This window comes from Herpailurus yagouaroundi, unplaced genomic scaffold (genome assembly GCF_014898765.1).
Source record: "Herpailurus yagouaroundi ecotype Mexico unplaced genomic scaffold, PumYag 141, whole genome shotgun sequence".
NCBI classification, from domain to species: domain Eukaryota; kingdom Metazoa; phylum Chordata; class Mammalia; order Carnivora; family Felidae; genus Herpailurus; species Herpailurus yagouaroundi.
Window position 1 is genome coordinate 49,148,719 of NW_024412396.1, and position 20,015 is coordinate 49,168,733.

A 20,015-nucleotide genomic window follows, 5' to 3' on the forward strand; every position below is an offset into this window, starting at 1 on the left:
ATAAAGGTGCCTGCGGACCCGGCAAGATGACTCAGCTGAAGCAACCAATATGAACAGGCATTAGTGGCTCATTCATTCATTCATTCATTCATTCATTCTTAATTCCACCAAAGCTTATAGGAAACCTTTTCTATTAGGAAGGTGAGCTATACGGTTGAACATTCAGGGGCTTGGGCATTGAAGGGGAGGGAAAACTAAAGAGGGGTGGTGGTGCTATGTGCTTTCACTTTGAAGGTTTCACGCAGGATGGTTAATACACACCTACCTATGCCAATCTCTGTTCCAAGTGCTGAGATACAGCAGTGAACAAGACAGACAAGGTCCCTCATTTCGTGGTTTGTATTCTAGGGATAGAGTGACTAAGGAACCACCTCCAAAATGCATAGGATGTATGGGGTTACAATTAGCTTGGAGAGAATTTGAGCAGGACGAGGAAAGATCAGGAGATGTTGCAGAAGTAAGGCTACTTGCTGATCTTCGCTGGTAAAAGGGCAGTGGGAACCTTTAGAGGTTCCTTGGGGCTGCTTCTTTGTTCTGGGGTTAGGGAGGCCGGGAAGTGACTCTTGCTTTTTTATATATATCTGAGGAACCCGAGGCTCAGGAAGCAATGTCACCTGCCCAAGGCCACTCAAGTGTAAGATAGGGCAGGCGTGTCTGCCAAGGTCCGAGTTCAAAGCCCATGCCAGCCTCCTTCTCTTTGCCGGTAGTGCAGAGGTGGAAAGGCGCGGTGTCCCGGGGTCCCAGGAGAGACTGGCGCCAAGCTCAGGGCCAGCTCTAAGGAAAGGTCGGGGAGGGCGGGACTCCGGGAGCGGCCTGGTCTCCGGACAGTCGTAGGTGCCCCGGGAGGACCGACCCAGGCCGGCTGGCAGTGCAGCGGGCTCCAAGAGCGCCCCACCGCCGTAGGCTCCCTGGCGCTGACAGGTGGGCTGAGGCCGGGGCTGGTCTGCGCTGCCCGTCGGTTCCCCCCACCCGCCAGTGGTTCGCTCCGAACACCCCTCCCCGGGCGGCAGGTACCGTGGCCCGCCCCGCTTCCGGTTGTTGCCGGGCCCTATATCCGGTGTCCGCCCGCCCTCGGCTCCGCCGCCGCCGCGATGCTGTCCCGGTCACGCTGCGTGTCTCGGGCGTTCAGCCGCTCGTTGTCTGCTTTTCAGAAGGTACGGTCCGGCCGGGCCGGGGCCCCGGCGGATGAGAAACGCGCCGGCGGGCCGAGGGGCAGCCTGGGTGCTGGGGCGCGGCGCGCCGGTCAAGCCGGGCACCAAGGGCACCGGGACGCGGAGGCCGCGGACTGGGCGGCCCGGGGCCGCAGCTGCTCTCTGGGGCGTCTTGCAGAGCCCAGCGGCCCCCAGCTTTCCCGAGGCAGCCGGCGCCCCGTCCCCGGCTGCGCCCCACCCTCCGCGCCGGGGCTGAGGAGCCTCCCAGAGCCGCGCCCGTCCCGACACGAGACTCAGAGTTTGGGAGGAGGCGCGGCGGAGTCCAGACGGGATCCGGGGCCCGCCCCCTCTCTCCCGTTAGTCAGTGGGTGTTCAGCCCCGGTGGGAAGTTGAGATAGTTTGTCAGGCCCGGCTGGGACTGAGAGCCCTGGTTGTTGCATTTGCCTTTTGGAGTCATGAGATTCACCTGTCACTAGCACCCGGGCAGCTTTGAGTCTGTACTTAAAAGAAAAAGCTGTTTCTTTCCTCCTTTCATCTTGGGTGACGTCGATAATGTCTTCTTTCTCAACAGGGGAACTGCCCTCTAGGGAGACGTTCCCTGCCTGGTAAGTTGTGCCCTTGTCTTCACCTAACATGCTTTTCTCCTGGGCAGAGCAGTAAGTGAGGAAACCGGGGTGCTAATGTTTCTCCACATGATGTTCAGATATATAGGAGTGAAACAAAGTACTATTTAATAAGAACAGCTATCGTTTATTCATTTAGCACGTAGTTACTGAGTTTCTCCTGCCTGTACTAGGTGCTCCCTAGGGATGCAGCAGCTGACAGTTCTTGCCCTTCTGGAACTTCCAATCTAGGAGAAAAGACAGTGTAAATTGCTAAGCAAATAAGGGATCATGAATTTTGGTCATGCGCCGAGAAGGAAACAAATGAAGGTGGACAGAACAGCCCTCTTTAGTAGGGGACATTAAAGCTGCAACCCAGAGGGTGTGACAGAGGCCAGTTCAGTGAAGACCAGGAGAAGGAAAGGGAATAGCATGTACAGAGACCATGAGGAAGGGAAGAGCTTGGCAGTGTTTTGGCACTGGGAAAAAAAAAGGTGATTTAGCCAGAGAATTTTGGTTAAGGGAGGGAATGGTCTGAGATAGAAGATGGTGTGTGGACTATTGGAAGGAATTTAGATTTTATCCCAATTTTTTATATGCCTGGCATGAATGTTTGTTGAATGAGTTGATCCTATTGTGAGCTTTCTGTGTGCCAGGCGTTGTTCTGAGTGCTTTCTGCACATTTTGCAGTTAATCATCAAGAAACAATAAAAGAGGTATTCTCTTTTACAAATGCATAACCCAAGAAGGGGTAAGTGCCTTCACCAAGGTCACTCAGCCAACTATTGGTCAAGCCAGGTCTACCTGACTCCTCAGCCTCAACTCTTAACCCATCATGTCGTCGCTTACTCATGTGCTCAACAGATGCATTATTGAGTTCTTACTACATGCCAGGCACTGTGCTAGGTGACAGGGATACCCTCCAGAATCTTAAGGGCTAGCTGGAGAGACAGCAAATATGCATTTATGCACACATAAGGACACAATTACATCGTGATGACTATGAACTAGAAGTCTAGGGTGTAATGAAAGGGTGGGATGTAGCCCAGCTTGGGAAGGTGGAGAGTGTGGTGAGAATGTCACTAAAGGCTTCCCAGAAGAAGTGACATTTAGGCCAAGTCTTAAAGAATACATAGCAGTTGGCCAAGAGAACAATATTACAGGCAAAGGGAATTGCTTGTGCAGAGGTTTTCAGGCAGGAAGGGACTTAACCGGTCACAGAAATGGAAAGGAAGTCTGTCTGGCTGCAAAGATAGGGAGGGCTGTACAGTTCAGGGATGTGTAAAGTTTTTGGACTTCATCCTAAGAGTCCTGAGAACATAGGCACCTAGCAGAGTGAGCTTGTAGTGGACTCTCAACAATAAATATTCTTTTAAACTAGGAATCCCAAAAGTAAACATTTTCCCCATTTATAGACTGGCAGGACAATGGAAAGAACCTTGTACTTGGGGTTTGCGTTGTGTCCCAAGGCTTCACCTTGGGCTAGTTACTTAAACCTCCAGAAACCCTACTTATGTATGAAATGGGAATAATGACAGACGGTCGTTCTACTTCAGGGAGGTGTGAGACATGAAAATCAAAATGAGGTCATTTATGTGAAAGCTTTTTTTTTTTTTTTTTTAATTAGCATGAGAAGGGGAGGGGGCAGAAGGCAAGAGAATGTTAAGCAGCCTCCATGCATAGTGAGGAGCCAGATGCGGGGCTCAATCCCATGACCCTGGGATTATGATCTGAGTCAAAATCAAGAGTCAGATTGCTCTGATGGCTCAACCAACTAAGCCATCCACGTGCCCCTGTGAAAGCTTTTCGTAAACCCTAAAGCACTGTATAAATGAGACTTGCTATAGGATGAACTCTAAATTGGACTTAGGGTTCCAAAACTCTGTATGAGCTGTTGGTTGTTCTAGCTCAAAGCTATGCTGTACTTGGGATTTGTACCGCAGAGGCATTGACTGCTGAACAGAGAAGTGACTTACTTGACTCTGAAACCTTGGAGATTTGGGGGAGGAGGGGGCACAAGAGAGTGCTGTTTCCCATTTGGTGTCTCCTGAGCCCATGGTTTGGAAAGAATTGTTAATAGCTCTGAAGGAAATAAGAGCTATGAAAGAATTTGTTAGGGGAGGCAGCTGTACTGTAGTAACTAGTTGTCAGTTGGGGAAGTGCCGTTATCTGTGATAAGGACAACTGGTGGGGCAGAAAGGGGCTCCAGCCTTGTTGAGTCTGACCAGAGGGGAAGACCTCAGGGAGATCACAGGAAGACAATAAACTGAAATGAGGGACAGTGATTTGCTTGGTACTGGGGCAAACTGGAGACCCTGAACCTAAAGTAGCCCAGTCTTTGCTACTAGAGTTTGGGTAGTAAGATTTCCAGTTTCATGCATTATAAGTAACCAGGGAAACAGAAACCCAGACCAAACATTCCCACTGCTTCTCACGTGAGGCTATGTGTAGTCACAAGCCATTATGTGTCTTCCTCAAGCTTCAGTTATATTTGAACACTTGGGGAGTAGGGAGGTTTTATTGTGAAAATATGTAAGGATAATGGAAGTTTATGAACTTTAAGGTAAATAAGATGATAAAACTACTTCCAGCTTTACCCTTAGAATTCTCCCCTTTCCTCTTCAAACATATACCCACTCTCAACCCCACATACCTGTTGCTCTCTGCCATTGAGAAGCAGGACTCTTTTGGTAAAGATTATATTGGTGCCTACATTTGATCTTGCTCTATCTCAGCATTAGGAGGTGAACAGACTTTTCCATTCCCAGCAGGTAACCTGTATAAGATAAGAGTTGTTGGTTAAGAGTTGTTTTGTTTCTTGCAGGGGTCTCCTTATGTCAGGGACCAGGTTACCCTGACAGCAGGAAGATTGTGTAAGTATCACTGGGGAGCACAAATGTGTGACCACAGGGTATTTAAGACTCTAGTTCTAAATTTGACCATCTGCTTTCTTCACTGGCTTCGAAGCCTAGCTATCAAGGTGGTTATGTTGAGTCTCTAGACCTAATCTTGTTGATTTATGATGTGTGATATACCTTGAGCTTCAGCCTCATGTCCAGTGCTGGCCCGAGAGTGTGGTTGTCCTCAGGTGTTTAGATTATAAAGAAAATGAAATTGGAACCCTCTCTTTATGGGAATAAATATACAAGGGTACCCATAAGTATTCTGGTTGGATACAGATGCTGCCGAAGGGCTGGAGGTTAACATTTATTGTGGAGATTTAGAGCATCCTCTTGGTAGCATAGTATTCATTTTTGAAACAGTAAAAGCAAAAGACTAGTCAGTTGAGTCCTGGGACTTTGCTTCGGAGGGAATGCTGTTATTGCGTAATGCAGTTTGAGAAAGGCCACCCATGTGTGTTTCAGATTAACTTCTGCTTATGAATGTTGCTTAATGCCACTTTTCATTCCAAGTATTTTCAGGGTGGTGGTAAGAGGATGCTCTCTAGTTATCGGTTAAACAGCTATCAAGCTACTTTCTGTCTAGGGAGAGTCTTTAAAATGAAGGGTCAGCAGATTAGTTCCTTCTTCACCATGCATCACAATGGGATTTTCTTTTCAATTGAGAAAATAATGCACTTAGTACTAAAAGAATGAATTTCTGAGGTTTTTTTGGAGGGCAGTTGACATTCATGAGTCTTTGAACTGTGTATTTTTTGATCTAGCAATTCCATTTCTAAGAATCTATACTAAAGAACTCCTGGTATACCCAGATTCCTCTCAAAATGGGGAAACAGCACGGGCTTGGTTAAGCTGTGTCATGTTAACACGTTCACACTATGATAAGTGGGAGAACGCAGGTTATAAAATGGTTCTGTATTTTTACTGTACTTTTTTTTGCTGTTTCCAAATATTCTGCAGTGAACATATAATACATTTTGTTTCTTTTTTTTAAGAGAGCATGAGCAGGGGAGGGATGGAGAGGTGGAGAGAGAGGGAATCCCAAGCAGGCTCCACACCATAAGCTGAGAGCCCGACGTGCGACTCAATCTTACAAACCGTGAGATCATGATCTGAGCCGAAACCAAGAGTCAGACACTTAACCAACTAAGCCACCTAGATGCCCTTCATCTACAATTTAAATGAAAATTGGAACAACCACAAATTTCTATGCAATATATACAACAAATTACCGTCTGAAAGTAAATTGTTTTTCAACAAAACACTAAAATTTCAGGGGTGAGATCACCTTATCTTATAACTGTTTTTGTGTTGTCTTTTGTCTGTTTTCTGTGAATAAGGTACCCACTTTATTTTAAAAATCCTTTCATCATAAAACATTTTGATTTTTCATGATTCAGAAGTGGTCTTGCAGTGCCACCAAGTTCCTTTTCCTGGAGACAGCCAGTGCTCCAGGTTCTTGAGTGTTCTCATGGAGCAGTCTCTGCAGTTGCACATTACCCACCAGTTCTGTCCCACGAACGTGTGCTTACACATGGTTATAGACTTTATGCAGATCACTTTGTGTTCTGTGCTTTTTCAAAAAATAACATACATTTTCCCCTTGATTCCACATAGATCTTACAGTTATTTTGACATTACAAAAGTAGAAATGTCAAAAGGCAACTTAGGGGCGCCTGGGTGACTCAATCGGTTAAGTGTTCAACTTTGGTCCAGGTCATCTCATGGTCTGTGAGTTCGAGCCCCATGTCAGGCTCTGTGCTGACAGCTCAGCCTGGAGCCTGCTTCAGATTCTGTGTCTCCCTCTCTCTCTCTCTGCCCCTCCCCTGTTCATGCTCTGACTCTCTCTCTCTCAATGGTAAATATTAAAATAAGTAAATAAATAAAAACAAAAGGCAACTTAATCTGTTTTTCGTATCATAAAGGTGCTTGTTGTAGAATATTCAAACAGTGCTGAAGTGTAGAAAGTGAAAGTCCCCATCGGTCCTAGTCATTCTCCCCAAATGTATGTGTGTGTTAACAGGTAACCATGGATACCATATATATCTACATGTCCCACCTTCTAAAGTTAACCACTCTTATTGCTTTCGTGCATATAAGGTGATCTCATTCTCTAGTTTACATTATATGAAGTTAGTGCCATATTGGAAAATACCTTGGTCTTTTGAGGTTCTTCTTGAGTGGGTCCAGAATGGACCAGTGTGCTGCCTCCTAGCAGGAGAACAGACTAAGAGATATCTTAGGACTTTTTTGGTGGTTCTGCCCCTGCCCCCACCCTTGGCCCATAACATCTTGATTTAATACTGAGTTAACTGTGTCATCTTGCTGCCTTATCTGATCTCGGTCTGTAATCCTGCAGACAAAAATTTCATTGTTTGTGGCGCAATGGCCCGTACTTTATCTTAGGTGGATTTGGTTAAGAAAAAACCTAATCAGGAAGCCAGTTCCTTTTGGTGGGTGTGCAAAGGACCAAGATGCTTATCTTTTCCTTCGCTGAACCGAATGTAAGGCTCTATTTTGTGAGACCTGACGTTTCACTTTAGCACAGGGTTCTGGACTCACCCGAGGAGCTTACTTCTTAGGGCACCCAAATCATCTGGCCTCTGCCATAGACCTGCTGAGTCATAATCTCTGGGGATGGGACCTGGACACGTATGCTTTGAAAAAGTTCCCCTAGGTGACACTGATGGACACCCCTGGCTGAGAATCACTGATTTAAAGGGAAAGTGATCCATGGTGCCTTATCTAGACTAAGATGTGAGTGGTTCACCTGCTAAAGGAGCTTACTTTTTTTATGTTTTTTCTGTAGTATTAACAACAGTAGTGTCTTCAGTGTTCGCTTCTTCAGAACTACAGCTGTGTGCAGTAAGTACCAGCCTTCAATTCCCTGCCTGCTTGGGAATGGCGTTTTAATGGGAAGAGCAACAATGGAGTTTAATTAAAATGGAAATATATGGACTCCATGTGATTTTTCTTTTTTGCTCTTTTCCTAGAGGATGATGTGATTACAGTCAAAACCCCAGCGTTTGCAGAATCTGTCACAGAGGGAGATGTTAGGTGGGAGAAAGGTAAGATTTCAGGCCTTACTCGTTTCTTAAGTTTAAATGCTTTATAAAGTTGTCATTGCCCTCCCCCTCTCCCTGCCTCAGTAATTGGGCTCCTTCTTATTACGTGCAGTGTAATTTTTCCTGACCCTGTAGGAAAAGGGTCTTTTAACACACCTGTCAAAAGGGATTTTGTGGCTATTGGAGTCCTTCCCACTTAACCGGCAGCCTTTGACTGTCTTTTCAGCTGTTGGAGACACTGTTGCAGAAGATGAAGTGGTTTGTGAGATTGAAACTGACAAGGTAGGCTTGTCCTATATCAGTGTAATCTTTCATGCTCTCCCCCTTGGTTTATTAACCTAATTAAAAAAAAAACAGGGACTTAATTGTTGTTTAAAGATAATTTTTAACTTTAACCTCCATTGTTAAAGTGTTGGAATAGCTCATTAAAAAGAAAAAGAGTCTTAAAAGTTTATTTTTGGATTGTTCTCAGTATATGTATTATGTACGTTAGTGGCTTTAGTTTTGTGTGTGGTCGGGGTAGGGGGTGGTGGTGCACACACGTGTTCCTGCACTTGTGTGTTCCTGCACTTGTGCTTGGGCATGAGATGTTTGGATTTTTTTTTTTTTTTTTTTTTTTTGTATCACTTGGAAACACATTAACTGAACATTGCTTTAATGTTTCTGTGAAAGGACAAAGGGTGAATCTTCACAATAGCATTGACTCTTCATTACTCTGAGAGTGTGGCCTTGGTGTTTCTATGTGCAGAGTCTTGTATATCTGTTTTGCAACTGTTGTGACTCATATTGGAGATTCTAGACAATTAAATTTCTAATGCTGAGTAAAAATTTGAACTCTTTCCCCATCTGTCCTTGTTTTCCAGACATCTGTGCAGGTCCCATCACCAGCAAATGGCGTGATTGAAGCGCTTTTGGTACCTGATGGGGGAAAAGTAGAAGGAGGCACTCCTCTTTTCACGCTCAGGAAAACTGGCGGTAAAGAAGTTCTCCTGGTTGTCAAGGTCTCCAGTGTTCCCCCTTGGAATTGGGGCTGAGCATAATGTACTAATTCCTTGGTACCTCAAAGACTATTTGGCATTCCGGCTGCTGTTAGTTGAGGGACTAAGGTGATATTTATATAGTGGGCACTTTAAATATCAAGTTCTAGAAGAAAGGGGTATTTAAAAAAAAAAAACTTGTAATAACTCTTCTTTCCGTGTATTTTCTTATGCTGGACCTTTTCTTAAACATATAATAGAATGAAGAAGATTCTAAAGATAGTGATTTTTTTTTTTTTTCCTTCTCCCCAGCCCTGGCACCAGAATCACATGGGGGTATTAAAATAAGACAAATGCCTAGACTCCATGGTCCAGGGATTCTGATATATGAAATCTGGTGTTAACAGATCCTGGCTATTATAGTTTGTTTTTAGGTGTTTTTAATGCTCTCCAAGTGATTCTGATACAAAGCCAGGGCTGAGAGCCACTGCTCTACTAAAGTGAGAAGAAATAATATTTCATGGTGTCCATTCTGGAGAATTCAGTGTGTTTTTTCCGCGTGTTTTCTCATAACATTTGTAGGGAGGGTTGCTTTTTCCCTTGGGAAGAAATGAGAAACAAGAAAATGAATTATATGGGACCTTAGAGTCAGTATGAGGGGTTAGAAAAGAAAATAACTGGTTTTCTGATTCTTTGTTAAATGCTGTGACTGCTAATGTCTATTTCTTTCTCGTTAACAATATAGTTAAGTAGAGGGATGGTACATTACATCCTTGAGATTAATCAGGCTGAGACCAGGCTGAGATAATGTGTGGTAGAAGGCTAGGGAATAAGATTGATTCTTCCAGTTGAAGAATTCTATCTCTTTATCATTCCTTGAAAAGAATGTTCTTCTAATTTACATATGAAACCAGATATGTACAGTTGGATAAACTCAAAATACACATTTAATTTAAAGTTGTGAGTTTATGGTTTGGCCACCTCATTGATTTATGAGCATTATGCTAGATGAAACGCTCTGAACTCTTTAAGTCTGAGTGAGCCTTTATTTTAGACTTTTATTTTTTAATAGTTCGGAGTATTCTTCCACACGTGATGTTAAAGTAGAAGATGAGACTGTCAGTATTCCTGTAACTAGAAATGTGTTGCTTTCATGTATTTGTATTAGCTAGCATCTTCAATTGCCTGGATTTCTTTTGCTTGGAAGTTTATATTGCCATAGGCTTAGTAGGTGCTGTGAAAGTACTTGCTAAATTTGACCAGCAGTCAATACATGTGAAATCAGGAAGGCAGCTGAATTAAGTCAGTTATGTAATGTAGGACATCCAGGAGCGCTAGGAAATGGAAGGATAGGGCCTCATATCATTGTGTGCATTTCATACTGCCTTGCATATACGGCAGATGCCCAGGTAGAATGTGTCAAGTGATTCGAGATAGAGCTTTTGCTGCTCAACCTTGCTTAGTGTCTGATTTGGTTGCTTTTCGTTCCAGACAACGCCAATGGCCTCTGTTTTTGTTTTTCAGCTGCTCCTGCTAAGGCCAAGCCACCAGAAGCTCCTGCTGCTGCAGCCCCAAAAGCAGAGCCTACAGCATCGGCAGTTCCTCCTCCCCCTGCAGCATCCATACCCACTCAGATGCCACCAGTGCCCTCACCCTCACAACCTCTCGCTAGCAAACCGGGTAAGCCTTCACCTCCCACGTGTCTCTGTGTGGGAGAAGAACATCTCATCTAATGTCATGTTCCCTCATAGGGCAGAATCTGAGACTAATCATGGCTCTGAACAGGCTCTGTTGACTGCTTTGTAGAAGGAGCTGTAGACTTTGTATCAGAAGACCTGGATTTGGATCCCAGCTTTTTGTTCACAGCTGTGTGACCTTAGGGTAGTTACTTAACTTCTCTGAGCAGATCATTCACTTGTGAAGTGGGAATGGTCCTAGTACACCTCAGAATACTTCAGGATTAAGGGACAATACAGTATGAAAGCACTGCCACTTAGTAAATGTTACTCTGATTTTCTGATGCAGCTGTACCTTCCCTTCATTTTCAGTGTCTGCAGTAAAACCCACTGCTGCCCCTCCCGTAGCTGAGCCAGGAGCTGGCAAAGGTCTGCGTTCAGAACATCGGGTAAGCCTCTGGGGACCACTTCCAGGAAGAAGCAGGGGGCAGTGTTGAGATTAGTGGAGTGCAGGCCCTGTGGTGCCTACCTTTGAATGGCCGACAGCTCATGGAAACTGAGTTTAGGAAGTGATGTATTGACAGTCACATAACAGTCAATTGATAGGACTAGATAGAACCTAAAGTCTTCTGAACATTTACTTGTCCAGTGGTTTTTTTCCCCACTGTGTTGTGCTACCGCTGAAACGCCTTGGTTGAGTGAAATATTTGCAGGAGACGGGAGCTTACTGACGTGCGCCCTCCCTCCCACAGTAACACACACTGTAGAGAGGTGGTTTGGTGAGCTCTGTTCCTGCCCCTCAGGGACGCTTAGCTGAAGGCTACATAGTAATAGTAGCTACTAGGGGTGGACATAAAACCTCAAGGAAGTATGGTCAAGAGTGTGGGTTCCCCTGCCTGAGAATACCGCCTAAAAATACTGTCGCCTCAAAGTTTGTTGCTTGTGAGTTTCCATTCCACAGTAGCTATTCTCATGCAAGTCTTTATCACCAGAAATTGCCCATTCTGTCGTGATTCTTGGGCTAGCTAGCCCTACACCACACTCTTCCTTTTCATAAATTGGTTTTGGTTTTTAAATCAAACCATTTCCTGAGCCTCCATTCTTGGTCAAATGCAGGGACATCTGAGTGAGTAGTTTTTCTCTGGGTCTCCTCTTATTCTTGCTCAGAGGAACAAAGTCACCACAGGCAAGAGAAAGCCTGGAGCTCTTGTGCTTTATTACTGTAGTCCTTGACCATCCAGTCCTTGTAAGCTGAGTGCTCCCTTGGACCGAGCGGGGAGGGCTTGATCCAGAGAGACCAAGTTGTCAATACTTGTCCCACTTTCAGGAGAAAATGAATAGGATGCGGCAGCGCATTGCTCAGCGTCTGAAGGAGGCCCAGAATACGTGTGCGATGCTGACTACGTTCAATGAGATCGACATGAGGTGAGCGCTCTAGTCCCTATCTCCTTTTCCTTGGAGAACACTTGAACTTGCCCCAGCCCCTACCTAGTGCTGATTCCAAAACTAACAGCAAGAAGAGGGATCCCTTTGCACTGTTTGTTGACTGACACAAGAAGTAACCCATCAGTTTCATTCTCTAATTGCGTGCCTCTGTGACTTAAAAAACTGGGCCTTTTATACCTGAATCTTGTGACGTCTGATAAATGAGGCTGATGATGGTGTTAACTCTGATGACCTGATAACTAGTATTGAGTTGCCAAGTAGAGATAGGGCAACCACGCCAGTGAGGCTTATGTCTGGGCCTACCCTGGAGACAAAGAGCCACTTGACTCACGCTCAGAGCCAGGGCGCTGCACCCTGCTTCTTTCTCACAGTGACCGCTCCTTAAGTGCACTTCTAGGCAACTCAGACTGGGTGGTAGAAAGGCATAGGCTTGTCTTTGCTTTCACCTTTACCAGCTTTGATAAAGAAATGAAAAGCAAGTTTTTGTTTTGTTTTGTTTTTTTAATTTTTTTTTTTTAACGTTTATTTATTTTTGAGACAGAGAGAGAGCATGAACAGGGGAGGGGCAGAGACAGAGGGAGACACAGAATCTGAAACAGGCTGCAGGCTCTGAGCGGTCAGCACAGAGCCCAACGCGGGGCTCGAACTCACGGACCGTGAGATCATGACCTGAGCCGAAGTCCCGAAGTCAGACGCTTAACCGACCAAGCCACCCAGGCGCCCCTGTTTTGTTTTGTTTTTAAAGTAAAAACCTCAGAATGATAACCAAAGGGACAATTTAATATAACCATTTCTATGGTGAGCTGTTGACTCACCCATTTTCTTCAAGGTTTTGATGTATACAAGTGTCAGCACTGTGGGGAAGACAGTGTGTTAAATTTTGCAGTATTTGAGCACTTACTGTGTACAAGACGCTATACTGTATTTGAAGGGCATACAAGGATAAGGGAAAAAGAGCCCTACCCTTTTAGAGCTTACCATGTGGTTTAGATAAACACAAAGTAAAATCTAGAAGAAGAAGCGTCAGAAGAGTACAAAAATTATGAGGTGGAGAGAATGAGAGTATTTGTTTTTGAGGTATAGGGCAGAGATGGGGTGGGGAGGGTCAGGCAATACTTGGAGGAAAGATTTTTTTTTTTTTTTAATGTTTATTTTTGAGACGGAGCATGAACAGGGGAGGGGCAGAGAGAGAGAGGGAGACAGAATCCGAAGCAGGCTCCAGGCTCTGAGCTATCAGCACAGAGCCTGATGCAGGGCTCAAACCCACAAACCATGAGATCGTGACTTGAGCCAAAGTCAAACACTTAACTGACTGAGCCACCCAGGTGGCTCTGAGATTTTTTTTTAAGATTTTATTTTTGGTGGGGGTGCCTGGAGCTCAGTCAGTTGAGCACTTGACTCTTGATTTCAGCTCAGGTCACAACCTCATGGTTTGTGAGTTCAAGCCCTGCATCAGGCTCTGTGCTGACAGTGAAGAGCCTGTTTGGGATTCTTTGTGTCTCTCTCTCTCTGCCCCTCCCTCCCGTGTGCTCGCTCTTGCTAGCTCTCTCAAAATAAGTAAACTTAAAATCTATCTATCTATCTATCTATATATATAGATATATATATATATAATTTTAATCTCTACCCCGTGTGGGGCTTGAATTCACAACCCTGAGATCAAGAGTTGTATACTCCACCAGTTGAGCCAGCCAGGCGCCCCAGGAAAGAGATTTTTAATAGGTCTTAAGATCAGCTAGCATTTTGACACAAGTAATATTGGGGGGAGGGTCATTCCAGATGTTGTAAACAAACAATATGGACCTGACACAGGAAGTACAGGATACATTTGAGAAATACCTGATGTCAGGAATGTGTGGGAAAGAATGGGAAAGGAAGTCGGATCCATACTTTGGAATGTTTTGAATGCCAGGGGTAAAAGTTTATATTTAATTCAGGAGGAAAACCATGAAGCCTTCAGGTCATGTCTTTGCTGCTTTTTATTCTAAGTGTTTACTAACCTACTTTTCATTAGGGGAAGTTGTTTTCTGTTGAAGGGATCTGAAAAACATAGAGAAGGGAGTGATGTATTGACAGTGCTCTGTGGCATTGTTCCCAGAGTAGGGCTCTGTGGCTTGTTTCACTAGATGTTTTCCATTCTGTCGTGAAGCTTCCTACAAAGACTGGATACATTCAAGCAAAAGATTTCTCTCCTTCCTATCCGTAGGACACAGGGAAGGGCCTTAACTAATGAATCACAAAGGCTGCAGCTTATGTTTCAGTGCATTAGGGCCAGATTGTACACAAATTGAATTGGACTTTGAAATTCTACCTAATTCCTTAAGACAAAACATGTAAATATTTGTGGCCTTGAAAGATGCAGTTGGCCCAACAGCTTTGATGGGAAGGTAAGTGCAGTAGCTGGATCACCTTTCAGCAGCTAATCAAGGTGTCACTTAACAGTGGCCTGGGGTCTCACTGCAGTCAGTAATGTGGTTTAGATCGAGTGCCCTTTGGGTCTTGTGCTGATCAGCTACCCATGAGGGGCCTTTCTGAGGCCTTCTCCTCTACCCTGTTGTCCCAGCCCCTGCCTCCAAGGGCAGAGCTCTGAAATAGAAACTGCTTAATGACCAGACAATAGCATTTGGGCAGGTTTGAGAGCAGAGATGTTTATCACATAGCTTTCCCTCTTCTGCAGCTCTTGTGTCTTGGGAACCAGTAATGTCTTTAGGGTGGTAATTCTAGCACTAAATAAGGTTAGACTCAGGAAAACAAACATTTAAACCCAATCAGGCCCCCTAGGAAAACTTCCTTTTTCAAAGGCAAACAGTCTGAAGAGGGAGTTAAAGTTATACTGTCGTCTTTGGTGCTAATGTCAAATTAGGCCATTATAGGGAGAAAGGGAAAACTGAGCGTTTAGGCTTGAGATAAAGTTCAATTCAATTTCCCTCATGGAACTGTATTCCGATAAATATTGAGGTTTCTGCAACAAAATAATGGGAAAATCATTTCCCACTAACTGCGGTATGTATGTGGTACACATCTATGGAGAAATCAGTCCTAAATGAACAAAGGCTGTTTATGTTGTAAAGACTTCTCAGAAGGCCCTGCTGCGTGTACTCTAAAAACTTAGGTCCACACATCTCCAGTTTTCTAAATACCAAGGAAACCACATCCATTAAACTGATATGAAGGACAAGGGCTATGTCTTTATTATATTTGTATCTTGATGTCCAGCCTTGTCCCTTTCATGTGTTGGGTGTTAGCACCTGTTTGAAGGAACAGGTATAAGGAACTGCTAACTCTGGGGGGTGAAGAAGAAATCTATTGACTTTCCCGTGAGCCTAAGAGGACACTGGACTCTACCTGACCGTATATAGTCATGGATGCTTTTGCTCACGTGGAGCCCAAACACCTGTGGAGGTTTTTGTTTTTGTTTTGTTTTTTGTTTTCATTATTTAGGAGACTGGAAGAGGGTCACAAGGAAGTCATAATCAAGTTTGTTGTGGATTTTGGGGACATAATTGTAACAAAAAGAATATTATTTATTTTATAGACTGTGTTTATGCTTAAAACAATTTTTCTTCAGAGTAGAGAGCTCATGATTTTAGTGTAGCTAGAAATCATGTTCTTATCCAGTCAAGGATGTTGGTATGCTGCGTGATCTCTTGATCATATTACCTGTCACTAAATTTGTGATTTCTGGAACAGGAAAGAGCCCCATAAGGGACTTAACCTACCTTAAAGACTGGACTGATTCTTTTGATTCCAGGTTTTGTAAAGGAACAAGGTAATTATATTGACCTCTGCTGGACTATTTCAAAACTTGAACTTAGGTAGATGGTCCAGAGTAAGGGAAAAATGTTTACCCAGTTGTGTACACGGAGTTAGAAGCTGGTATGAAATCAAAATAAAGGCTTTGTGGTCACTTTGTTTTGTGATGTGTTTTTGCAGTAACATCCAGGAGATGAGGGCTCGGCACAAAGATGCTTTTCTGAAGAAACATAACCTCAAACTGGGCTTCATGTCGGCATTTGTGAAGGCCTCAGCCTTTGCCTTGCAGGAGCAGCCTGTTGTAAATGCAGGTGAGTTTGTGGTGGCCGGACCCCAAGAGGTCCTGGGAGATGTGTGCAGGAACACAGACTGCTCCCACACACACAGAAAGATGGGGGCCAACAGACCAAGACTCTTTCATACCTGTGAAAACACGAGTGTCTTTCCCCAGAGACTTCTTGGTTCACCCTCCTGAAATGGTGTCATGATTATTCCCGCCTCCCCCGCTCCCCCAAGCTGGACAGAATGGTTTCTCCTCCCAGTTCATAGTTTGGCAACTGCTCTGCCATCAGGCAGTTCTGAGCAAGCCCAGTTTTCCAGGCTTCTCATGTCAGGGTGGAAGCTTATGTTCTGTCTAGCACCAGCCTTCCCACGGGCCCTGGCATCTTGTGGCGTGTCACACTTGGCATAGGTTCCAGGGTGACCTTTGGTTTCTGGTCACTGAACCTCACTGGTAGGCCTTGGGCTTGGCCCCTCTTTCGTGGACTTGGTGCTCATTTTCCTTACTTTCTGCTCACCTACGTCATTGCAATGTTGATCTAACAAGCAGTTCTTTCCTATTGAGATGCTTCTCTGTTCCCTGGAAGATTGGAGAGGGGATAGTGACACTTTTGCAATCCTCAGCAGTGCCAAGGGTCCCTAAAAATCTAGAAATAGAAACCCTAGTCCCTTTCATTGAGTGGTGTACTTTTAGGTAGGTAGAGGGGCGTCTTTGCTTTGCCCTGATGTGTCCCTCCTTGTTTGTTCCATTCCTCTCATGCTTTCCTGATTGGCTCTCCATCCCTTTCTTCTGCCTGCCCGGACATGTAGGCAATTCTCAGAGTTCTCTTGGCCTCTTTCTCACGTTACATGCTTTTCCTTGGTGGTTTTCTAACAACACAACCATAGACTTGCTATGGAAAAGATTCCCAGGCTTGTGTTTTCTCAGCCCTAGACCTAGATTTTTCAGCTGCCAGTTTGCTATTTTCCACTATCCTGCTTCCTCCCGAGCCTCCTAGAAAGAGGCCTCCCTCACCTCTTGCGAGAGTAGGCAGTGGAACCAGCGGCCCGCCCACCCCTCCTTTTGCTAATTTGCCTTTCTGGGAGCACTTTGTAAACCCCAGCCCTTGTCTGTTAAGGGAGGGCTTGGGCAGAGCTGGTGAAAAAGAAGCCTATAGTGCATACCTATCCCATGTGAGCCGGTGTATTGAGCCTTTCTGAGGGCTCCCCCCAAAATGGACACTCATGTGGTCAGGCTCAGTCAGGGTCACTCGGGAGATGTTACGATCGATGGGTTGGCACATTGGTTATAGCTGGAGTAAGAGGAGTCTGCTGCCTGTGGTGTGGTTTTCAGGCGGCTCAGCCAACAGTGTACCAAGCAGTGCGGATTTTTACCCTATTAATGCAGTTATTTCCATATTAGCCTAGGCTTGGGGAGTTGTATGTAACGTGTGTTCTCTCTCGTAGTGATTGACGACGCAGCCAAAGAGGTGGTGTATAGGGATTATATTGACATCAGTGTTGCGGTAGCCACCCCACGGGTATGTTGGGGAAAGAGGGGGGAGGCTCTGGTCTTGGACTCTGTATGAAACAGGCCCTTCGGGAGAGAACATTTTTATAATCCTGTCTTTTCAGAAGGGAGTTAGTGAAAGAGTAACCTACTTTGACCACACCACATCCTTTTCTCTTGATGTGAAGCCTAAATATTTTAAGACTCTTAGTCACATGGAGTAATTAAGATACTCAATGGGGAAGGGAGACCATAAACTTGAATCAAAGGAGTCATAAAGGGTACTATTAATTTGCAACTGAAAACAGCTTTTCACTCTCATCAGGGTCTGGTGGTTCCCGTCATCAGGAACGTGGAAGCTATGAATTATGCAGATATTGAGCGAGCCATCAGTGAACTGGGAGAGAAGGTACAGTGAAAAGCAGCATGTGTGCCAGCTGCTGGGCAGGTCGGGGAGGAAGGACTGGAGAAGGCCAGGCTCCCCAGTGGGCAGTGCTCGGGGAGGTGGAGCCTCACTTTGCTCCATAAGGAGTGCCGAGCCCGAGAATGGCAGTCGTCCCAGGAGCTTATGTATAGCCATCTGGCAGAGCTCAGCGTGCTCTTGTATCAGAAGATATCCTTATCAGAGGAGGAGGCCTGCTGAAGAAGGAAAAGGTCCTCGAGGCATCGTACCTTTCCTCTGGTGGAACCCTGGCCACAGGCGTCTCAGCTGAACAATAGCTAGAACTTGGACTGTTGATCTCAGATGGGAGCCTTCTGGGCTCCCTTTAGGTAAAGAAAGCTGGGTCTCACTTCCAGTTCAATTATTAAATCTTCATTTTTTAGGCTCGAAAGAATGAACTTGCTATTGAAGATATGGATGGTGGTACTTTCACCATTAGCAACGGAGGTGTTTTCGGCTCGCTCTTCGGAACGCCCATCATCAACCCCCCTCAGTCGGCCATCCTGGGCATGCATGGCATCTTTGATAGGCCAGTGGCTGTGGGAGGCAAGGTAGGAACCATCCCTGCTAATGCCCTAGCAGCTAGATGATGAGGAGAGGGAATCTAACTGCTCATTATAAAAGATTCACTGCAGTTTCAGACGTAAGTTCCATTCTTAGTTTCTGATTAACAGCTAGAGCACTGATCCTCAAATTGTGGTGTGTGCATCAGCAGCATTTGGGAACTTGTTAGAAATGCAAATTCTTGGACCCTTTCCCAGACGTGATGAAGCAGAAGCTGCAGGTGATTCTGACATGCATTAAAGTGTGAGGACCATGGTGCTGAAGAAGGCTTGCCCCTTCATCTGGAATGGTCAGCAAGCTCCATTCTCTAGGTGCTGTGGGGAGTAAGGGTACAGTTGGAAGCATGGTCCCTGCCCCGGGAACCAGAGAAGAGCAATGGAGAGTCTGTGAGCTGCCGGGTTGTATGAAGGTTTAGTGGTTCTCTGGGAGTTCAGGGAATGAAGTCAAAGGTCTTGAGCTGGCCTAGAAGATACATTGGTAGGAAAATACTTCCTCGGATTCCTGTGTTTAGTACCTTTCTGGGTCACTAACTCCCTTTTGTGAATCCAAAAATCCTAGGAAATGCTCACACAAGCAACTTGGCATACAATTTCAGAGCATTTAAGGATCTCTGGTTACTTTTTAAAATTGTAACCCTAAAGAAGAAACTTCAGGCTGCTAGAATTTAAGGACAAACTTTTTCTTCAGATGACAGATGAATGAAAGGGCAGAGCATATTTTTAAAAGGCACTTGTTTTCTTGGTTAAACTTTCTTGAGTCGGGGAGCTTTGCACTAAGGGTGGGCCTTGGTTTTTGAAAATATTCTAAGTATCCAGAGGCAACAACAACGGGAAAAGCTCTGGAACCGGAAACTTCTCTGTGGACTATGCTTTCTCATCACCCCACTTCCAGTGGGGCCTCCTCTGCTCTGCTGCAGACAAACCGGTCAACTTCTCCTCCCTGCAGGTGGAGGTGCGGCCCATGATGTATGTGGCACTGACCTATGATCATCGGCTGATCGATGGCAGAGAGGCGGTAACTTTTCTCCGCAAAATCAAGGCAGCGGTAGAAGATCCCAGAGTCCTCCTCCTGGACCTTTAGGAGGAAGCCACGTACCCTACGCGCCAACCATGCAGGAACTGAAAACCAGTCTTCTCCCTGTCCCCTCACGGGTCCCAGGTTGGCCTGGTGTCAGGCACATGTTGTTGGCCTCAAGCAAGGAAACCAGGGCACTATGTAACCAGCAGCCACAGGTCTCTTCTTGGTATTCTGCCAGGCTCTCCCCTTCTGTGCACCCTTCTCTTACACTCGAATATCTTCTTTAGGCTTGAGGGAGAGAGCGCCTTAATGGATGCTCATTAATATTTCCTGCCTTTCTCCCATTAGTCTTGTGCAGAGATGATTTTGCTTCTCCCCTGTGCCAGTGTACTACAATAGGGAAACCACTGGGGACCATGTGATCAAGTTTGTATCTTTTGAAAGTCTGTTCTGGACTAGGAGGGGATGGTGTCTCCCAAGCTCAGAGCAGCCTCTGTCCTGGCTGTGCACATTCTCACTCGATTCCACCTGTGTGGAGGCATCAACCACAGGCCAAGAGGTGCTGCTTTGCTGCTTAAATGACACCTTTATTCTCCACTCTCATTGACTTCAAGATGCCTCTTCTACCTCGTTCAGGAAGCGCAGGCCAGGGGA

The 20,015-nt window shown here is 45.3% G+C and overlaps 1 protein-coding gene across 1 annotated transcript; it reads left to right on the forward strand.

The window, feature by feature from the left end:
* The first annotated feature begins 1,091 nt into the window (after window positions 1-1,091).
* DLST (dihydrolipoamide S-succinyltransferase) lies at window positions 1,092-19,783 on the forward strand. Its single transcript, XM_040477724.1, has 15 exons — window positions 1,092-1,154; window positions 1,723-1,756; window positions 4,578-4,626; window positions 7,463-7,518; window positions 7,647-7,721; window positions 7,945-8,000; window positions 8,582-8,693; window positions 10,220-10,375; window positions 10,744-10,820; window positions 11,699-11,796; window positions 15,751-15,881; window positions 17,296-17,369; window positions 17,664-17,747; window positions 18,164-18,331; window positions 19,290-19,783. The coding sequence occupies exons 1-15, from the start codon at window positions 1,092-1,094 to the stop codon at window positions 19,422-19,424; spliced, it is 1,368 nt and encodes a 455-aa protein (XP_040333658.1). The 3' UTR covers window positions 19,425-19,783.
* The last annotated feature ends 232 nt before the right edge of the window (window positions 19,784-20,015 follow it).